The following is a 22,656-nucleotide window of genomic DNA, read 5'->3' as shown; positions in this document are numbered from 1 at the left end:
CTAGTTCAGATACCTCTCTGCTACACGTCACTTAGAGGTGTGTAAGAAATGTCTGCACTACTGTACTCTACGCTGTACAGACCTCTCCACTTTCCACCTCCACCCACAGTAAGTTCAGACCTCTTCAGTTGTTGCAAAGCCAACCTAAGACACGCTGCAGCAGGCTGCCATCTTACCCTAACACTTCAGGGACCAGAAGGAGGAGCTGCAGGGAGAAGGTCCATTTCCATCAGTGTATTTGTCCAATTGCCATGTAGCAGTGCTATTGCTTTCCTGCTGCAGGTTCCTGCGCAGCAGGGATATCTGTCACTCCACCAACCCACTCTGTCTCTGCACAGTCTGACCGGGGAGCGTCGCAGCAGAGCAAGAGAAGGCATCCTGCTGGGAGCATGCCCTGCTATTCAGAGAGCTGAGAGGAAGGAATAGCTCTAACTTCATTATTTGGATCCTGCAGAAACACGTATACTTAGCCAGCTCCAGGAAGTTCACAGATGTGGCTGAGGTCTTGCTGGCTCCTGCAGTTACTAATTGAGTCCCAGCCGTGTGCTCTGCAGACACTGTCCCTGTTTGGAGCCAGCCATGACTCAGCTTCATGCAAACTCCATTAACCCCTACACAAGCCCCTTCCCTTTTGGGCCTTGGTCATGGCACCAGAGATATTTTTTTCTGAAACAAACTAGCCTAGTACAAAAAAAAAAAAAATCTGTTGGCACATTGTGTGAAAAGTAGCTCTTTTTACATCCCAGCACAAAGATAAACACTTGATCTAAAAAAAAGGGTAACCTCCCTAGTACTCAGCAGAAAATCAGAATGAATACAGACAGGAAGTCTCCGTTCTTGGTAGCTCTTCCCCCTTCATCTTCTGTAGCTTCTTCCCTTTACAGCCTCAAATTTACCTTCCAGTAGCTGGAGGTAAGTCCCATTCCCCCTCCCCAGCTGCTTCCTTAGGAACCGAGAATTTTCTGATGGCTAGGAGCAAGGGAGGAATGCCCAGGGCCTGGCAGAGACAGGAGGAATTCCAACCTGTTTTATTTCAGCAGAGAATCTACCTCTGTAGGGCATGAGTTTGAAGCCTTTTAGATGGCTGGATATGTGCATTAGGGTCCTATAGGATTTTCAGGAGCTCCAAACTGCTACTGGAACCGGTTGGAGGAGGGCAGCTGGGCCCTTTGCAGACCTCACCAGGTGCCTATCTGCAATGCCTCCAGAAGTTCATGAGCACATCACGCTCATCAGCACAGACATTTTGGTTGAGATTCAGGTAACAAAACAGAAGTATTCAGTTCTGTAAAAGGTATTATAAGGGTATCTCTCCTGGTCTCCAGATGCTGCCTCAGGATAGCACAGGTCTGTCAGCACTGCGTCAGATCTGTTACTCCCATGTGGATATTTCAGCTATCCCAGGGCTCTCAAATAGTACTAGATGCTTCTGTTTAGACAGCTAAATTACACCCTCCGCATGCAATTTAATTTAATGTCACTCCATTTTAATTGAATGTTAAGACTCTGCCTTAAGCCTTCATAGCTAGGAGAAGCCAGTTGACATGACGGATAAGTCACATTTCAGGCAAAGCATGTGTAGTTTACTCAACCTAGCCTTAGCTTGACTTGCGTAGGGCCCCTGCAGTTTAAGTGGCCTTAGGGGGACTCTGCAGTTTATTGCCAGCCTCTCTGAAACCACAGTTATTTGCGTGTGAGCTTAAAGACAGTTAAAAAACTAAACAAAGAAATGCAGAAATCCAAAGTGAAAATTAGTTATGGGTTGTTCTGTCTGATAGGGCTTAATAGTTTTCCATGACTGACTGGTGTTTCTGTCTCTTCTAGGAAATTCAGCAAAGGCACGGTCTGGCCAACTCTATCTCTTCGTATTTAATCAAGCCTGTCCAGAGGATCACAAAATACCAACTCCTACTGAAGGTACCTTAGTGAGCTGCCCAAATCGGCTCCTGCAGAGCAGTTCCGAGGTGTGATGAGTTAACTTACTGTTAAGGGAGCTGCTTCACCGCCTGTTCATGACCTTTAAGCAGCTACTGCTGAGCTGCTACTCCTACTTCCCAGGCCTGAGCATGGCAACAAATTGCTAAATCAGGTTCGATGTTTTAAAGCAAAAGACTCACAGAAAGAAAAAAAACCAAAGAGTTAAAAACTGATGACCTGTTTCAACTGGGGGGTAATGAACTTTGGGAAATTTCACTGTCTCTTGACTGAGACTCCTTCACTGACATTAGATTCTGTTTGGGAGTTTACATTTCTGTGTTTGAAAAACAGGGAAAAGCTTCATATACAAAGCACAGGACTTCCAAGTGAAGCATTAACATTTCCCGTTAAAATAAAACAAACCACCTTTGTGGGTTTGTTGTAAATTGGTTACAGCTTTTTGCAGTATCTTGTGAGTAGGTGAATTTTAGATCTAACTTCACCAGCCACTGTTCACTTCAAAACTAGTAAACCAGAGAAGCAAAAATCTCTGGGGCATGAGGGAAGAGAGATTCTGACTTTGAAAATCTAGGATTAGATATAATACTTGCATCTCTTTAAAGCTTCCTGTGCATGTACCAAAGGAGTGATATGCTGTACTAGGAAAGTACTCACTATTTTTCTTATATCTAATACTTACTCTTTTCAACATGTTGACAAATCTGTGCTTTGTACCAGTTTACTGAAACAACACACAGGTTTACCACAGTCTTGTGAGTGCTGTGGGACAGCGAGCCTGCACTGCACAAACCATCTGCTAACGGGAAGGCTAAAACACCCCTTCATTCATCACCCCTTTGGTCTCCTACTCAGGTGAATCCTTCCTGAAGGGACCTCTCTGCCCTGGGCATAGCGCACTGCCAGCCCTGCCTGCACTGCTGGATCAGGCTGGCGTGCCTGCAACCCAGCTGGCACAGCTGGACTGACTGGTGTCTGCTGCATAGGCAAAAGTCCCCGGAAATCTTCCGAGTGCGCAGTCTCACTCGAGAGCACCTTGTTTTGTCTCGCTTTATAGTCATTGTCATTTGATCCCTGCTATCTGTAAGCATCTACAGTGGGTTTTGGTGCACTTCAGCTTTCTCCTTTCACTGCTAGCAAAGCAGTTGCATGTACCAAGTAACACAACCAGGTATAAAGCCAGCACATTGGTCAGAGTTTGTTTATAGGTGTTCTGTATTGCTTCTTAGGAACTGCTAACCTGCTGCGAGGAGGGCAAAGGAGAACTCAAAGATGGTCTGGAGGTGATGCTCAGTGTCCCAAAGAAGGCCAACGATGCAATGCACGTCAGCATGCTGGAAGGTAGCAAAGGGGCAGGTGGCCGGGGCAGGGGAGGGACCCACGGACAAATGAAGCCTGCTTGTAACTTGTGTAGAAAAGTAGTACAGGTTAACAGTAGCAATACTGTTGATTGATCGTAATTTTGGGGTATTTCCTAGCTCCTTTCTGATATTTCTTCAAAAGTCTTGGAAGAGCAATGCTCGCTAGGAAGTTTTGGAGTTTTATTTACTTACATCTTATATGTGTGTATGGACGTATTCATATGTGTACATACATGTGTGTGTATATATACACAATGTGTGTATACATATACAATGTGTGTATATATTTGGTTCAAACATTCTTATTTAATGAAACAAAAAACCCTCCCCTGAAACAGTATCAGTTTAGCTGCTGGCAGCCGTAACGATTGTTGAATGAAAATGTTTCTAAATACTGTCTCAACATTTCAAAAGAAAAAATTCTGGTTTTCTGAATCAAAACAGCTTGTGTTTCAAAATGCTAGTATAATTATCCCAAAGATTAAAAAAAAAAAAGAAGTATTATTAAAAAGTATTTCAAAATTACGGAAAAAAAAATATTTTGATTGCCCCAAAGTTAAGTCTTTTATTGGCTTTTTGATGTGTGGAGTATTTCTAAAATTTAAAAATTTTATTTTGGACAGAGATGCTTTATTGTCTCTCAAATGTTTTCTTGGCCTGGGAAAATCATTTCCAGCCTGGCTTGAGTCAGAACCAGGAAACAAGAAGAGTACTAAAACAGGCAAGAATAAGGAAATGGTGCCAGTAGCTAAGCAGTACATTAAGACCAGGTGATTAAAATTGCAGGAGGGCAACTGACCCGGCATAGGTAGAAGCACTATAAAGATGATTTTAACTGTGGTGTTTGGTGAAAAGCAGGGTTTCCCAAAATAACACCTGGATAATCTGTCCCCATGAGATGACCAGCACCATGCAATAATAAAGAAGCAGGGATGACTTTTTTAGGGTAGACAAGCCCTTGGACAGTTGTCTTCTGAATAAAATGCTATTCCTGAATATCTGGAGCAGGAACCAGGGCTGCTTGCTGCTCTCCCAGGGCTATCTGGCACGAGCAACAGCGGGCTGTGCTGATGGAGGAGCAGTCCCCAACTCTGGAGAGAAGTGTGACCCACAAGTTGCTGAGACAGCAGCTTGGAGTGCACCTTGCACAAAGGACTCCCTTTTCACTCAAGCATCCCAGTTATGTGGATGTAGTGTTCTGGTCGTCAGCCATGTGAAGGTTTTTGACATGCAGCTTGGAAGATGAGAAACTCCTCCTGGAAAACTTGTTTCAGACACCATATCAATTCGGTCTCATAGAAGTAGCTTCCCCATGCCATTGCTGTGGACTCACAGACCCTCGAAGGTTGGGTTAGCATGCTTGAAGGCATCATGGTATGATGGGGCACTTCCAGTTACCACACATCATATTTCTCTGAATTTGCATTGATGTGCCTAAAATTCCTTGCATTGCAGTTGTGTACAGTAACCACCATTGAAACCTCTATAATATTTATCTTTAATTACTACTACACTTTAGCAGCAGTCTCATTTAGCACATATGACGTATTTGCCTCTGGTAAATAGCTGTATCATTGCAATATGAAAAAAAAATAATTGTCACTGGGGCAATGGATGCCCGTGACTGTCCTTTCAGAATATGTATTAAAAAAAGAGAAAGACCCTTTTATTTCAAGTCTTTACTGGTCTTGTGTTTCTGGACATTACTGTTCCCAAGAACAAATACAAGCCAATGTACTTTGTGGTTTTAGGGTTTGATGAGAACCTGGATGTCCAGGGAGAGCTGATTCTTCAGGATTCCTTCCAAGTGTGGGATCCCAAGTCTCTCATTCGGAAAGGCCGTGAGAGGCATTTGTTCCTCTTTGAAATCTCTTTGGTGTTTAGCAAGGAGATCAAAGATTCTTCAGGACACACAAAATATGTTTACAAGAACAAGTTACTGGTAGGTGTGGTTGCAAAGAAAATATTCTGGATGTTGTGTTTCTTGTAGGTAGAGGTGGAGTTTGCGGGATGGCTCACATGTCCCATGCTGGGTTGGGGATACTTATGCCACCTGGAAGGGCTGGCTCTGGGCCCTGTGGGGCTCACCTGGAAACCAAGCTTGCAGTGAGTCTGGAGAGGTTTAAGACAGTGAGATGTGAAGGGTGGGTGGGAAATGCAAGGATGATCATTCAAGCTATTCACTTCCTTGCCATACCCTGGTGGTTTTGTTTCTTTTCTCAGTGACAAGATCTCACTTCTCCATCCATCCCTGTATCCCCACTTCTCCCTACAAATGTAATGTTTTCTGGACTCACAAAGCTTCATATATATGAAATCTCTCATCATCTCTCCTCCACACTAGACCTCAGAACTGGGAGTGACTGAACATGTTGAAGGAGATCCCTGTAAATTTGCTTTGTGGTCTGGACGAACACCATCCTCAGACAATAAAACCGTGCTAAAAGTAAGTCTTTTCTGCTTGTTTTCTTTGCTTTTAGAGCTGCTAGTTGAGGCCTTGGGAACACTAAATGAAAGGTCATTTTCCTTCCCTCCTCGTATTCGCATGGCTTCTGTGTCTGTCAGCAGGGTCATGCCTGCATCAGGAGCAGTTCAGCTCTAAGGCCTCAGTATGAATCGAGACGGTGCAGTTGTGTAACCTTGCTGAAATTGCATCTCCTCTTGCAACCTGGGCTGAGCAGCTGCACACTGACACAGGGCCCATATCAGGGTATTTGGCTGGGAGGTGTAATGCTCTTAGTCCTTTGCCACTGGCCTTATCGACAACCAGCCTATTCCTCAAACCTCCAGAGCTGACAGCCTTTTCTGTCAAGTGAGTTTCTAATGGAGAATTCGTGTCATAGTTATTTTGTCTGAGGAAATCCCAGCTGTGCACTGATAACCTATTTCCCTATACAGAGCATGCTGTATTGCTAGCATTAAATATATTTATCCGGAGCTTAGTTGCTTTACTGTTGCTCACCAAGTAGGTCTGGTAAAAATACCTCAGTTCTGCTGAAGTAACCAGGTACTCCAGCAGCTCAAACAATGCAGCAAAGAGGAGAAACAGTTAATCATGCATTTCCATCAACCACCCACGATTCTTCTACATAGGAGGTGACATGCTGGGAGTATGATAAAGTGTCTGTCTTTCTGCCTTGTGGAACTTTAGGCGTCCAGTATTGAAACAAAACAGGAATGGATCAAAAATATTCGAGAAGTCATTCAAGAAAGGATTATCCATCTAAAAGGAGCTCTGAAAGAGCCAATTCAGCTCCCCAAGACACCAGCAAAGCAGCGAAACAACAGTAGAAGGTAACTTCAGTCATTCCATACAACATGAAATCACAAGCATTTTCTTGATCAACAGCAATGTAGTGTCTGTGGGCTTTTCACTGGATTCACTTACTTTTTCTTACTATAGTCAAAAGCAGTTTTCACATATGTTGTCTTGGCAAAAGTAGCTAGAAAGCTTTTCTATAATAAACATACAAAGGTCTTTTATTTTTTATGTTTGTTCACATCTGAGTATTAACAGATTTTTTTTTTCCCTGTTTGGCATTTTGAATTGTTTGACAATAAAAATCACAGCTGGTCAGGACAATATATTACTACAGTGGAGATTCTGTGTTTCATGATCAAATACAAACTCATTTCAGCCTGTGAAAGAATATTAAATTTTTTTGTCAACTTCTTTGAATCCTGGATTAAGTAGAAAATATAGAAAAAGAATTATTCTTTTGCTGTCATGCTGGCATTCCCAAAAGCCACCTGTAATTTGAGCATCTTCGTTTCCTCATCAAGTTTTATCACTCTTTTACCTCAGGCTGTATTATAGAGGCATCCAAAGCAGGAGTAACCAAGATCTCCCAGAAGGTCTGCAGCAAGGCAAAGATCCAGACATTTCTTCCTGGGGACATGCACCAATACAAGAGTTTTCTAGTACAAAAGGAGGATCTTAATTTTTTTCTTTGTCCTTAAATATGTATTTTGTATTCTTTAAATTTTTATTTGGACAGACCAGTAAATATTTAGAACTATATCAATACAGCAAAGAGAAGAAAATACTCTCTGTTAGCAGACTCATAGAAGCAGACTTACAGAGCTCTACACTGTCTTTATTTTTGCTTGTGTGGGTATGATTTTTATGGCTTACTATTAAATTCCTGAAGATGTGGTTCCTGTGTGACAAGAGAAATACCCCTTCCTTCAGTGTCATGTGTAGCCTGGGCTGAACGGTTTTGGTTAAGGCAGAAATCTAACTGCAGGAAAATTTCTGCCTGACACTCATTACAGAGCTATTACTGAGCACCGGAGTTTGCTGCGCTGTAAGTATGCAGGCAATGGCCATCCTGTTTCCAGCAACAAACGTTGTGATTATGTGCTAATCCCAGCCCTATGGCTGAGGGTGACATAATTTCAAATTGCAAGCTACATAGCAACATAGGCTGCATCACTGAGGTAATTTTAGCACAAAGCCAGCTCTGGCACGCTGACTCGGCACTTCTCAAATCCACCTATAAAGATGTGCACATTCCAGGGTGGTGTGCTAAGTAAGCATCATCGTTTCCCCATTATGTTTTTTGCAGAGATGGAGTAGATGATGCAGACAGCCAAGGAGACGGCAGCAGTCAACCTGACACCATTTCCATTGCATCCAGGACATCACAGAACACAGTGGACAGCGATAAGGTAGGACTGAAATGTGAAAATACTCTGCAGCTAATCGCCCCCAGAAAAATGTAAGTGAAGAGCAGAATAGAAGGCAAAATGAAGTAACATGTCTTCTACTGTGCGATTTGAACCTTGCATTCCTCTGTGCTAGGCTATTAAAATCCAGTCTGTGTCTCAGTGCTGCTGTTTTGAATGGTAACATCTCTGTTGCTGCAGCTTCTTTGTGGTTAATATCCAGAGGTTGAATTGGCTCTGAAGAAACACAGCCAAGAGCAACCTTGTCTTCCATAGTAGAACTTGCCCTGAGGAAGCCAGCTTCTGAATCAGCAAACAATTGGTTATGTTCCATGTTTGCCCTCTGAGCTAAAATCAGTAGTTTGTTGGAGGGAATACAGGTGCTTACACACCAAGTTATACTGCAAAATTGGGATCCTGGCTGGTATCTTGAGAGCCTGGGAGACCTACCCTTTCCAGAGACTGTGATTCTGGACCCCTCTCCTCACAGACATATGGTGCAGCATATGGATGGGCCCGAGACGCACTAGACTCTATTGGATTGCTGCACGCTGTGGCATGTATGTACTTGTTGTTTTACTTATCAGACAGTCTGAGTCCAGATTCCCAGCTCCACTAGGATGGCTGACTTGAATTTGTCACCCTGATACCTCCAACTGCGGTCTTCAGCTGAATTAGCAGTTGGTGGTAGGAGTAAATGGGCTGTTGGGATTTGTCATATCCGCTGAGAGAATGTCCATATTCTCTTCATGTGTTGTTTTGAAATCATGTGTAACTTGCAAAAGGATGAATTCTGCATAACCATTATGGATTTATCTATTTGTCAGGGCTTTAATTATGCTGCCAGTTACACAAGTTAGGAGGGTATCTTTACAAAATCAGATTTCAAGTTTATGCTTGCAAAATTCACAAGTTAAGGTTCAATGCAGATGTTATTTTGAAAGCTGGACTGAGAAATAGGCATTAATTACAAATAAATTACCTTAATAAGACCACCTGTTGTATTTGTCTTAAAGGCATGTTTCCATGCTTTTGCTCTTTTTGGCCAATAATATGCATTAAAAAAGTATTAATCTTCTCAAACCAAAGGCCACTGTAATGTATGCAAATACTTTGCCCGATGTCAAAGAAGTGGTTTCTTATGTCTTCAGTCTGCATGGACTTGCCCTGCTTTTCCATGTTTTTCACATTTATCATTCCTGAGAAAGGCCCTGACTTGACAAAGTACTTGAGCTCTTGATTATTTTTAAGCATTTACATAAGCTTTGCTCGTTTGCCACAAGCCCATTGACTCCTTTGCATGAGTTATGGTAGACAGGCAAGGTCTAGGTAAGATGCTCCATATTGCATGCTGTAGCTGCTACAAGATCTACAGTGCCAACAGCACAGGAAACAATCCGGCTGTACCATGAAAGACAGCCCATCATGGCAACAGCTGATTTAAGGATGCAAGACTGGAAAGAGTGATAGGAATTTCTGTCCAAAACCTTATTTGAACTGAATGGCAAAAGTATATGAGATAAATTGAAGACCAAATTGTACAGGGAAGAAATTGTTACTACTGGAGACTAAATTAGTTCTAGGGTTGTGTCAGATTTTTTTGGCTTTTTTAAGGTGGGTAGGTTCAATAGCTTACTTAAGGTTATCTGTGTGTTTGTGTGTATACATTTAATGAATAAATAAATGTGTATACATTTAATGAATAGAAACAAATTCCAGTGTATAACTAACGCTTAAATATACATGTATGTGTTTTGTCAAATGTAAGCAACTAGTGTATCATCCTTAGAGAGGCGGTTCCTGGGTAACAGTTTCCTTCTTGTCACTGATGCTAATGCCAGAATAGTGTGGAAAATTTAGCCCCCCAATGTCTTGGGGCATTACTGTGTCTTTGCCCCAAGGAAAATGAACTCCCCACATTGCTTTATAGTTTTTCTACACAATGATACCCAAATAAATGACAGATGGAGCCAAATTGTCTTAATTCCCATTGAAGCAGCATGGAGGCACACCTGTATTCAGTCTCAGTTCAGACATCGGTTCTTGTGCTGCTTGCACAAATCCCTTAGCACGTGTTAGCATCTGCTCTGAGGGCACTCCATGTTAGCAGATCCCAAAGCTGTGCAAGGACCTGACAAGTCTACAAGTGATGTGTCACCACATGGGAACCATTCACTGTCATTCCAAGTTATCTCACTCTACAAATTTAAAATGGGATATTTTCCCTCCAGTGTGTAGTTGAGGTTATCTTCTAGGATGGTCTGAGTGAATCTCCTTGGACTGGGAAGATTTATCTTCTCACATGGATTGGTACTGAGATACTGGCACTGGAAGACTGTTCCATATCATGCTCTCAAGGTTTCTTGGCAGAGTTGATATTTCTTGGTAAACACTGTAACATACGTGCTATAATTATCTTACGTGGTACTGATAACAGCACCGATAGGTAATGTGTTCAGCAAATAGTGGTTTCCCTTCCTATTTAACTCCAGTGTAGTCAGCAGAGATATTCCTATGAGCTCAGATTCAGGCTCTGAGTTTTTTCACAGCTGTAGCCTCTGTGAGTGACCTCTCTGTGTGTCCCAGTGAGATCTCCATCCAGAGGAGCCAGGAGAAAGAGCTCCTACCTTTAAAAACTCTGGCTGTTCACAGCAGCCTCATATACAAACATATGCAAAGAGCTTTGCAGTGCTAGCAGTGTGCCAGGATGGCAGCAGATTAATCCTGCAGTGGGACAACCTACGTATGTTGTGGTTTAACCCCAGTGGCAACTAAGCACCATGCAACTGCTCACACTCTCCCCACCCCTGGTGGGATGGGGGAGAGAATCAGCAGGGTAAAAGTGGGAAAATTTGTGAGTGGAGATGAGAACTATTTAATAATTTAAATAAAATAAAATAATAATAATCATAATAGTAATAACAATAAATGGTAATGAAAAGGAGAACAACAAAAAAGAGAGAGAACTAAAACCCAAGAAACACAAGTGATGCAAATGAAAAACAATTTCTCACCACCAACCGACCGACGCCCAGCCTGGCCCTGAGCAGCAGCCCCTGTGCAGCTTTTCCCCTAGTTTATATATTGAGCATGATGTCATATGGTATGGAATATCCCTCTGGCCACTCTAGGCCAGATGTCCCAGCTGTGCCCCCTCCCAGCCTCTCATGCACCCCATCCCCTTCACTGCCAGGGCGGTACGAGAAGCAGAAGAGGCCTTGACTCTGTGTGAGCACTGCATAGCAACAACTAAAACATCGGTGTGTTATCAACATTATTCTCATCCTAAATCCAAAACACAGCACTATACCAGCTATTAGGAAGAAAATTAACTCCATCCCAGCCAAAAACAGGCAATATATTAACTCAATGCCAGAAACAATTCTGAAGTAACATTTAAGAGTCAATATTGCTGTCTGAAGGCAAAAGAATTCAAAGACTTAGCTGACACACTTTCCCTAAATCTTGCTATTACACTCGAGGATTACCTAACGCATCAGTTGAACGTTCAGACAAGAGTGCCAAACAATAATTTAGACAAAGAAAACCACAACCTCTCAAAGATTCCCAATTTCAAGCAGCACTTCTGCTTAATAACACTTCTTGTGTCTCAAGTGATCTGTATTTCTTTCAACCTATTTGTGAGCCAACTCCTTCTGGGTTGCAAGCAGTGATTTCTGTCTCCTCTCTCATCATGGCACAGCCCTAGAGGAAAGATTTACCTTTGCATTTCAACATCCTAAAAAGGCCGAGGGTTTTTTGTTCTTCAGTGGGAATGAGATAATCTTACTGTAAATTCGGCAAGGATTTTGCTTTCTCTCAAGACAGCTGAATGTAGCCATAACATTTATCAGGGGGATCTTCTGGCGCAGAGGTTAGAGCACTTGACTGGGGGCCAGAAGAGCTGGGTCCTAATTCTGCTCTGTCACTCACATGTTGGATGCCATCACAAATTGCATCTGCTGGCACATTGCACTTGTCTTTTTTTTTCTCCTGTTTGGATTAGGAATCTGGGGAGAGATGCAGGAGTTCTTGCAAACATTACATTTGTACATTAATTATAGCAATGTCCTGTGTTGTCCCGACACAGGATACAAACCCAAATTCAGAGCTGTTTTCCTGTAGTGTAAGAAATTCACAGCAGTCTTTATGGTAGCAGATTCTGCTTTGAAAACATTCTTAATTATATGACTGACTCCAGAAGTGTTGCTAAGTCTTTAAATAATCAGGCTTTCCTGGCTGCAGACAGTGGTCAGGTAATTATACAAGAATCTTCAGATTAAAGAAGAAAATTTCCAAGTAGGTTTAAAAAAAAAAAAGAGAGATTATTCCTGTCTTATAAATTAAATACCTGTTTAGGTAGCTTCTTAAATCTGGATCTTATTCCTTAATATCTTTAATTTTCTGGGATTTTTCTCTTTCAAAAACACATAAAGCAATTATCCCTGGGATCAAACATTTCATTTTCATTAAATACTATAAAGTAGAAACACAGACTTCAAGTAAGATCCGTAGCTCTGCACCTTTGTGAAAGGAAAGAGAGAACTTATAAAATGTTTATTTTTCCACTTGCAATCTACAATTTTTTCTGTATGCAATCTGTAATGTAAAATATTTCGTACAACAAAAAAGCATTATTCGGATTCTCATTTGGGAAAGTATTTTATAGAATGAAAAAGTGAGTTCATGAACTGGACTCAGTGCTAAAGAACCAATAGGTAATGAATACTACTACAGTAAGTGTAATTCCCATTGAGCTCTCCGGTCAGGTCCTAGGTAACCTACTATGCAAAATTTCTTCATCCTTTTCCAAAAGGCAAGCTAGACAGCTTTTGTTCTGTACAGTAAGCCCTCTCCAGCATGCTATCTAAAAACCTTTCCTTACGGAGAAATCCTTGCCCTATCCAATTCACGGCAGACAGGATTTCAGTCTTTATATTTGGGTTCAAAGCAGTGGGGAATTGCATAAAGAAAATGCTAGCACACAAGGCATTCTAATTTGTTAAGCCCATTGATCTATTGGCTTGTAAAGCAGCTGTTTCTGGTGATAATGGTCCATCTTCTAATGGCCTTTTTTTTTTGTTGGCTTTTGCAGAATGCTGAGGAGAGCAGTTCTCATTTCCTCCTGTTGTTTTTGGATGTGGAATAAAGCTCTGAAATGTGAACCAAAAAGTTTTTACTCTCTAAATATAAATATGCATGATATACTTTTATCTTTTCCATTAGATACTGGACTCAGCGAATCTTTCAGCAGTCATGAGACTGAGATCTTGACTTCTTCCATATCAGTGGTATTATATAAAATCTGAGAATAATCATTTTTCTAATAGAAGGTAATTGGTATAAGAGGGGAGATTTTAGAATTAAGTCTTGTTGGAACAAGTCACCTAGGGGCGGCTTCGCTTCTCTTGCAAGGCTTCTAATCAAGGCAAAATTTGACTGAACTGAAGAGAAAACACCCCGCAGTGGGAAGTTGCTCTGCCAGTGGTTGGTGGCTGCTATAGATTGTAGCTGATGCGAAAGACATTGGAAACTGTGGTGTAAAAACTCTGACTGTGGTAGAGCCAAGGGAAAGCATGATCATGGAAATAGGGTGTCGGATGGTAAAGCAGGTAGTCACTTAAATACAGACTCCGGAGTATTTCTTTAGAAATCTTCCTGTTTTCCGGAGCCCTGTGAAAGGTGATGCATATAGACTTGTCTGCCAGGTGAGGCTGGGCATTGACTTGAAAAGATTTCTTCTTCCAACCCATGTATTTTGCTCTCAGTAAGCTGGATTTAACTTCTGTGAGTTTCTACAGTGCAAAGGAAGGGATTGATTTGGTCTCATTCATAGAAGTATTGTTGTGGTTATTCTGCACTGATCCTGTCCAGGCAGGTGATGTGCAAGAATTCAGTAGTGTACTGACTGGAGTGCTGCTCCCTTGTACTGACTGATGAGTTATGGTACAGCAAGTAAAATTAAATTTATGTAATAGAAAATGCTGCTGACTGTTAAGTGAATTTTTCCTGTGAAGATATGATGAAGAAAAGAGGCTTGAATTATGACCCCGGAGGATGTATGTATTGCTATAGCTTGGATGCTGCCTAGCGTTCATGCAGTTGTCACACTGAGTTCTTACTGCCCTCACCTGTGGAAAAGGGAGAAAATGATAGCCAGCAAAAGAAAACCTGACATAAAACATTTTGGCACTTTAATTAGCCTTCTTGAGTGCTCACTAGCTATAGGTTGTTAACTCTTTTCAAGATACTGTCATGCAGTAGCAAAATGTTTATCTTATCAAGGAAATAAACTGTTCAGCCAAGAGCTGACATCTCTCTCTAGCTGATGTTAGTTTCTCAAAATTTCCTTTGGCTTTAGGAGATTGCCTCTCAATTCGTGCTCTGAATCTTGGCTAGGACCCCTGTAAATTCACTTCTTCCCTGGGAAAACTATACAAATATGTGTCTTTTTTTTTTTTTTACTGTGAATGGTTCCCTGAAACTGAGGTCACTGAAGTGACACTTCAAGCTCGTAAAATAAGACTGGTTTATTTCTGCTGGCAATGCCTTCTATGACATGAACTTGCCTTTCTAATCATTCATGCTCAGTAATATTATTGTGGCACTTTTTTTTTTCTTTTCTTTCCGAAGTATAAGTAAGGACTTTCCCTGTATCTCTTATCAGGAATGCAGCGCTGCCAACATCATGAAATGTTCCAGCTTTTGAATTGCAGGGCTGCACTTTCTTGTCTCCGTTTGAGATTTTTCAGTCTTTTGGAAGAAAACTTGAAGGCTCTTGGAGTGAAATATAACACACTCAGACAGACAAGGTTTAAATTACATCTTTAGATTTCCAAATGAGGTCATCCCAGGACTGAAGTGCCACACACACTTTATTGGACTCATTGTGCAAAGGTGCAGGGGCACTCACAGAAAGATCCGAACCCCAGATGTGATCCAAAGAGTTAAAACTGTCCCTTGCTCAGAGAGTCAGTGCCAGGCCTATGCTCTGCCTTGTTATAACTTAATCTCTGTTTTGGGGACTTGGATGATAGGTCTCATATTGCCTTTTTTTGTCTGTACACTGGTCACTGTGACTTGCAGCTTTACAGGAATTTACCGACCTGTTACCTACAAGTGGAGTCAGTTGACAGCTCTTTTTTTGGATTTATAATGCATGTAGCACAGGATCTCCAGCTTCTCAGTACAGGTATTAATACTGGCACTGCCTAAAACACAAATCTCCCAGGACAATTCTGGGGCCTTTGGCCCTTTTTTCCTCTGAGAACTTTGAAAAAAAATGGATTTTGGTCTTCCCTGGACTTGAACCAGATTTCAAAACAAGGGAAAAAGTAATTCTTACCAACATTGATTTCCAGCCAGGTTTAATCCTGCCTTTAATTACTTGTGATCTGTCTTTTCCGGCACCCAATTCTAAACCTAACAAGGCGATGATCAAGAGGTTTACTTCTGAGAAGTCATCTGTGAGGGGTGCAAGTGCTGCTGAGAGTAGGGACATTTGTTTTCTGTTGTTGCCAGTATTTGTTGCAGCTGTGGGTGCAGGCAGCACTAACGTCAGGCTGTCTTGTTTCAAAGAGCTTTCTCAGAAAAAGCGTATGTTCTTTTGAAAAACAAAGTAAAATATGAGCAGCTGCTTTTAAAACATCACACTTGTTGCAAGCACTTGCAAACTTCATACCAGTTCCTTAGGAACTTTTTCTAAAGTCCTAACCATGTAGTGGAGGCTTATCCGTTTCTTATTTTACTGCGTGCCTGGACAATTCCCCTGGCATCTACCTTGAGTGATGATGACAGTGGATGAATTTCACATAAGGCCCTCTTTTTTAATCCAGTAGTTGAATTTTAGGAAGAAATTCCCCAGAGATTTGTTTCACCCAACCCTGGCTTCATCAATGTGGATATATAGCAAACCCAAAACAAAGGAAAGCAGGCGGCATAAGTTTGCAAGGGGTCCTTCCTCTGTCACCTCAAAGGACGTATAAAATAATATGAATAGTGTCAGATTTTTAATTAGATGGCATCAAAAAAATGTTAATCCCAATGTGATTGTCTTGAATGTGCCTAACGCACTCTGAAAGAAAAAGAAAACCAAACAAGCAAGATGCCTATGGAGAGTTCTTGCCTATAGAGAGTTTGCAGACCATGGAGCATCCTGTTTTCATTTCATGAAAAAATGAATGAATATCTGGAAATGCAGAACATCTGTAGTATCCATGGGAATAGAAATCATATTGTTCATTGGGTAATATTCCTGGGAAATAAATTCATAAAAGGCACACATGAAATTTGCCATGCATCTTATAAATGTCTCAGCTGGGATTTCTGAAAGTGCTATTGAACTTTAGTTGGACCACTGCTCTCGGAATGCTTGGACGCAATTCTGTCCCCAAACAAAAGCCATTCCTCTGGTGGTCTGTGAAGGGTAACTGGTCAGCACTCACAAGTTTATTTCCAGTGCAAAAGCAGCAGATATTTTCTTCACACCTCTCCCAGTTTTTTATTTGCAGCTATAAATAACTGCAGATACAAATCCAAATTCAGCTGGGTGATCAGATGCTAAGCAGAGGTCCCTTCCACCCACAGAGGTCCCTTCCAACCCCTAACATTCTGTGATTCTGTGATTCTGTGATTCTGTGATTCTGTGGACTACACTGTGGTATTAAATGACAGGAAATAAATCATGCTCCATATCAATAAATCTATATTACCAAACAAACAAAAGAAGTTTGATGCCTGCTGCAAAGAAAGAGGATGTTTAGGTTATGGGGATGTTTAAGTGAATCAGTTTGATGCAATCAAAACAGAATAAGAAGGAAGGAAGCACAGTAAAATCCCTGTCTTTCTTTCAACAACATCACAGACCCGAGTTTAGTACATTTTAAAATAGAAAGACTCAAATAAATTATTGATTTGCACAGAAGAATTAAAGGATATTCTGGTTTTCCGCTCTAAAGAGAGACCATCTGCTGTTCAATTTTTATAAATTTGCTGTGATTTTCAAAGAATCAGATGCCAAAGTTTTGTGGCCCTTTATGTTACATTAGAAACTGAGTGGGACTTCAAATGGCAGAGGAGCTTCCAGATCTGAATTGATCTTTGACTGAATGGGAAATTGGTAAAATTAATTGATGTTAGTGAAAAATAGTAATTTTTTTTCCAGCAATATTCCATCTGCAAAGGTTAGACAAAAATATATATATGAAGAGATCAAGTGGCTGAGTTCCTTTGTCCTCTAAATATACACAAATGAGAGTACAAGCTGAACTGTAAGTCACTGAAGGCCATTTTCTCATTATTGCTTATCAAAATCAACATTCAGTGACCTGTAAATTATTTAGGAATTCCTTCCCTTTCTCCTTATGAACAATTCCTTTTCACTTTTGTTCATGCACTTCTTGCACAGCATAGAATGACAGTGCTGGGCTAGGACACTTGGTGAGGTGATTGGCTGCCCTCACACCTGCTTGCCTTGTCACATCTAAGCAGAGTACACGGGCGCTTGCCAAAAAGTACGGCCTGAAGTTCTGAGCACCACTTTGTAAACAAGCCTGAGCAAGACATGAAATAGATACTTCTGGTTCAGCATCATGCTGGTTTTTCAAATTTGTCTGTTGATAGAAGGGAGAAAAGGGTTAACTAAGAGCAGACAGATTATATGGTCCCCCCAGACTGAGGACATAAATAGAATAGCAAGTGTCCATCAATATTCTGGGGTTGTCTCTGTAGCCATTCTTGGGCCCGGCACTAGATCATCTAAAGTGCTACACTGAGAAAGAAAAGAGCAAGCAAGATTCAGAACTTGTTTTAAAGCAGAGTAATTTTTTTTTTCATTTCATCTCAAGTTCTAACTTCCATATTGTCATTAAGCAAGAAGCTGTTGCTCGTCTAGACCTGATCATTCTCCTCCTGTTCTTCAGAGAACTTGAGTTCATATTTATTTATCCTGTGCTGTTGTTTTGAGTTGTTTCTGAGGTTTCGTTCTGGTGATTACAGCATGTTTGTTTCATTTGGCTGTACAATATTAAATATATCCCTCTGGAGGAACAATATGTTTTCTTGTTGGCAAAGACTTTTTTTTTTCCTTTTAGAATTCAGCATTTTTGTGTGGTTAATGCTTATTAGCTGTGAAGTGCCAGGTTTGTTCAAGAAACTTAGAAAATCTTGGAACGGCATTGTTCCAGCTATAAAGGGCATATAGGGATAACACAGAATAACTGTCTAGAAAGTCAGAAAACTTTAGGTGGGAACAGAAATTAGTGTTAAGAACAGGTCTTTGAGCAACATTGTTAGAGTTCATTGATCAAGGACGTTAGAGGACATTGGACATCATCCAAGTTCAAAGTTAATATTAGCAAGAGGTGTGTGTGAAGAAGGGGATAAGGGGAAAGAGTTGCAAGTTCCTCTTTTCTTCATATAGGGGATCGAGTCAGAAAAACACGGATCACAGTCAATACTTATAAGAACTCCTTTAATTCAGAAGTGAAGGTTTGTACTGGTGTGCAGTAGCTCTTAGGTTGTGAGAAAGTCTTGGAGGGTCCTTTCTTTCATCCAGTGCATATGCGTATTTGCATACAGGAGTCACTGCCTTCTTGGCTGTAGTCTGAGTTATACAACCAGTTGCTGAAGCTAGTGTGTGCTGGTGGCCTTGTCCAGATTTGGCTGGCTCTTGGTGCACTGAATTTATCTGTTCCTGGGGAAACTTGCCTTCAGAGCTGATCAGTTCTTGGGAAAATTTCACAACCTACCATCTCATCTCATCTCATCTCATCTCATCTCATCTCATCTCATCTCATCTCATCTCATCTCATCTCATCTCATCTCATCTCATCCTTTTCCTCTCTTGAGGTTGCTGTCTGCTGGTAACCGTTTTTCCATCAAAACCTGAATATAAAACCCATATAAAGCTCATTCACACATTCTCTTGTGGAAGAGGTCTTGATGGCATGGTCTCGTAAAAGGTGCAATGCCTGATTATGGGCAAAAGGGAGCAGACAGATGGTGAGTTAATTAATTTTAACTCTTTGAGCAAGGCCACATCTACCTCAGTCTATATGTGTGGCCTGGTCGAGTACAGCAGTGAGCATGGAGGACCACGAAGCTTCACAAGAACGTACATGCTGGGCTGGGAGGCAATAGAAGGAGACGGAGGAACGTGGAGGGCAAGCCACAGTGAAGCACAGAACTGGCCAGGCAGCTGAGGGAGGTGAGAGCTTTTGTGAGAAATGGAGACCTTAGATGTGAGGGGACCAGAGGAAGAGATCACATCACACAATGTATTATTTAATTTTCTCTTGCCCCTTAGATCCCAGTAAGGGTTTATCAGTTCTTACCCCTAGGTGAAGTAGGGAAGAAAAGGCTTTGAGTTATGGGGAGGGCTATTCTCGTTGCTTCTGCTAGTCTACAAACTCATGGTCTTTTCAGTGATGTGAGCCAGTATTTCTTCTGGAGCCATGTATTTTTGCTGCAGGATGCCCCAGGAGGCACTTCACTGCCTTGGAGTCAGCATTCTCCCCACCTTGTAAAACACACGCATGCTTTGCTACTGGCAACCTACAGCTGAGGACATCCAAAGCTTCCCTCAAGCTTCGGTTTCCACAATCACAGTGCTCCTGCTATCCAGACCAACTTTATTTCTCTGTTTGGATCTTGCATTAATTTAAAACCCACCAACAATCAAAATCAAACTCGCCCACACAGAGGGGTGTGAAATGTATGGCGCAACTCCACAACTCCTTTTCTCCCTGGGTTCATTTTTCCTGACACTACAGCATCACTTCCTGACCGTACTTGCAAATAAACAATTATTGAAAGAACACGACTGGACCACACATGCGTATTTTCCACTCTCGTGGAGTAAAGCTGTGTGTTGGCTGGTGGCTATTTATTTTCACAAGAGGCGGTTGGGTTTCTTGTCATGTCTTCAGGGCACCATCTCTCGAGGTGCTGAGCCTTCTCAGCTTGCAGAGGCTGCAGGAAGAATTGAGGGTGGGAACCAGCTGTGCCCCACAGGTCTCAGCTGGCTTTATTACTTCTAAAACTTTTCCAGTGTTGATATTTACTGCGTGATCTTGAGGAGTCAATACAAAAGGACAGCAAGGGGTCTACCCAAGGGAAGGAACACTTTCCTTAACCAAACCATGTCGTGTTCCTTTAAGATTGCAGTTGGAGTTGTTAAACTGTCAGTTAGAAGTGTTAACATTTATAGAGAGAAGAAAGTAAGTTGAAACACACACAGAAAAACTTCAGCTTTCTGGCTTGCTACAGATAACTCAGTGAGAGCTGATTTTTGTATGAATTTAACTGATTCTACTTAGAAAGTTAAAGGGCCACATTCTGTATCTGTTGCTACATATAAAATGGGAGAAGTGGCATCCAGCTGACTGGTTTTTCCCTTCATAGCTGGCACAGCACATCACGGAGGATCCTCCACTGTGTAGGTAGCCAGTGTATGCTGGTGCTCTCGAAAGGCGGCAAGCACCCAGTCTCTGCTGCACCCACACCCCCCCAGCAGCAGACCCAGCCAGGGGACTCCTTCCTCCAGCTTTGTACTGGCTGAAACCGCTGCTGATTTCAGGGTACAGGTTAGGGGCTGAGGGCTGTTTTTCATGAATCACCTTCTGGCTTTTGTTCCTGTGGCTGAGCAGAATACGGCTGCATCCCCCCTCCCTCTGCAGCTGAAATATAACACAGGCATGGACCAGGCCTTCAGGGGTTGTGTTTGTGGGTTGTCTTTTGAAATCTCTGAGGTTTCATGTTCTTTCAGAGGTCCTGGTCTCCATGCAGTTATTTTGCAGAAACTGTCTTCCAACCCAGAAGTTCTGCTGCCCACCCGGGCAGCTGAACCTTTGGTACCTTTTACCTTTATGAAACCTCTGCCCTTCAAGCTTTCTAGGAGAGAAATTTGAGAACCGGGAAAGGACTTTAAAAATCAACCCTTTCTCAAGCTCATCGAGTTGCTCTTTTACGACCTTCTCATTGTGTGAAGCCTATGTGTTATTTATGAGCACTTGGCTGCTCATTTCCACAAAAAAGATTAACATTGTGAAGCTGAAATGCAAATAGCTATGTGGTGCTGCAAAAGGGGAGGAAGGAGACGATGAGAGCTGTTGCACTGGGTTAGGCAGCTGCTAGGGCCAGAGATGCAAAGCAGAAAAGAGAAGTCATTTAAAGAAATGGAAAGAAGGCAGGATGAAATGGAAGTCAGTTTTGTTTCACCGGGTCAAGGAAACCACCTCACCGTGCACCAGGTGAATATCTGGCTCTGAGCATCTCGTAGCTCCACACCACATCCAGCCCTTCAGGAATCCATGGGCTGCTCAGGGTTTTGTTTCGGTAGTGGCAGGACTTGCCTCCAGTCTTTGAACAAAAGACTTTCCCTTTGCCCGGGGTGGGGGAATGAATTCATAAAAATAGCTCACTAGGAGCTGGGCTAAAGCGGATGTCTTCTAAACAAATACACAACTTCTTTTCCATCTGCTGGTTCCCAGTCCTTGGTTGCTGTGAGAGAGAAAGAGCGGCACTGCTGTGTTTCAGGAGAACTGGGATGTGCCTCCCAGGGCGCAGATCTGAAAGGTGGCCACTTGCATCCATGAACCTGGCATTTTTTTTTTTGATAGGAGTAATATAGTAACTGCTAAAATTGATCCAAATGAATGAGGGTTTTGCTTTGCATTTCTTAATGTTATATACTGATAAATTCCCCAAAGAATTCTTCTGGGCATCCCATCCCTATTTAAAGACTAAGCCTAAGTGACTTCGTAGGATAAGTGCTTTATAAAGCAACTGTGTAATATTTTAGTTGTCTTCTTTCATTTCAGTAACAAGCGTAAGGGAAGCTAATGTCCCGGTATACAGGGATTTGCAATCACCATTAATGGAGATAATTCCCCTCATGGGAAACAACAAAAAATACCATTGCAAGAGCTAGAATACTTTTCTAGCTTTTCTTTTTAATCACAACAGATTGCGTATCTCTTGCTAAGTTTCCTTGTGCTGTAGAGGAGAAAATAAATCAGGCAAAGAGAAGTGATTTAAAATCCTTACGATAAACTCTTGATGGGGGATAATAAAGGAGCAATTTTGAGTGTCCCGAGGCACGTCTGTGTGACTGAGGAAAATGAAATAAAATCATGGCAGCTATTAGCAGTTTAGTGAAGTTTTAAATGCGTCCTGAACAATGGCAGCAAGAGGATGAGGTTATAACTTTTTCACATTATTGTCACTAACACAAGAGGTCTCACTTGCTGTTTGTTCTGTTTTGGTGGTAAATCCTGTTTAAACAAATATGCAGACAAGCTGCCAAAGAGCAACTGACTTGTATTGCTTGGCATGTCTATCTCGTGTTCTGTATTCATAGATCCCGGTTTACTGCAAAGCAGTCGGAGTCATTTTCTGGCTGAGAAAACCAGGCCACAGAGCAGTGATGCAATCTGCCAGAGCTCACACTGCTGCCCCAGCAGTAAGAGAAGTTCTGCTTCAGTCCCACTTGGTGCCAAATCCACTGGGCACGCTTTCCTATGAGAGATCAATGGACTGTACTTGTTCAGAGTTTTTCCTGACATCTTTATGGTGGTACAGTTCAAAATGTCATTTGCGTGCATCTTGTCCTTCCCGCCTTCAGTTTGGTCTGAATTAGTGGGCAAATTCAGTATTCAAACTCTAATTAGGCCAAACCTTCACAGACAGGGTT

The 22,656-nt window shown here is 41.8% G+C and overlaps 1 protein-coding gene across 14 annotated transcripts in view; it reads left to right on the top strand.

Annotated features, from left to right (window-relative positions):
* The window catches only part of KALRN (kalirin RhoGEF kinase), a 532,117-nt gene that overhangs the window by 381,087 nt on the left and 128,374 nt on the right, over window positions 1-22,656 (top strand). For all 14 annotated transcript variants that reach the window (XM_075430793.1, XM_075430796.1, XM_075430795.1 and 11 more), the window contains 6 exons: window positions 1,825-1,917; window positions 3,165-3,276; window positions 5,048-5,238; window positions 5,641-5,742; window positions 6,448-6,590; window positions 7,865-7,967. In XM_075430793.1, the coding sequence (XP_075286908.1) occupies window positions 1,825-1,917; window positions 3,165-3,276; window positions 5,048-5,238; window positions 5,641-5,742; window positions 6,448-6,590; window positions 7,865-7,967 (744 nt within the window). The remainder of the gene's footprint in view (window positions 1-1,824; window positions 1,918-3,164; window positions 3,277-5,047; window positions 5,239-5,640; window positions 5,743-6,447; window positions 6,591-7,864; window positions 7,968-22,656) is intronic.

The sequence above is a fragment of the Opisthocomus hoazin genome, chromosome 9 (assembly GCF_030867145.1).
Source record: "Opisthocomus hoazin isolate bOpiHoa1 chromosome 9, bOpiHoa1.hap1, whole genome shotgun sequence".
NCBI lineage: Eukaryota > Metazoa > Chordata > Aves > Opisthocomiformes > Opisthocomidae > Opisthocomus > Opisthocomus hoazin.
Note: the sequence above shows the minus strand (reverse complement) of the source record. Positions and strands in the feature narration are given on the sequence as shown.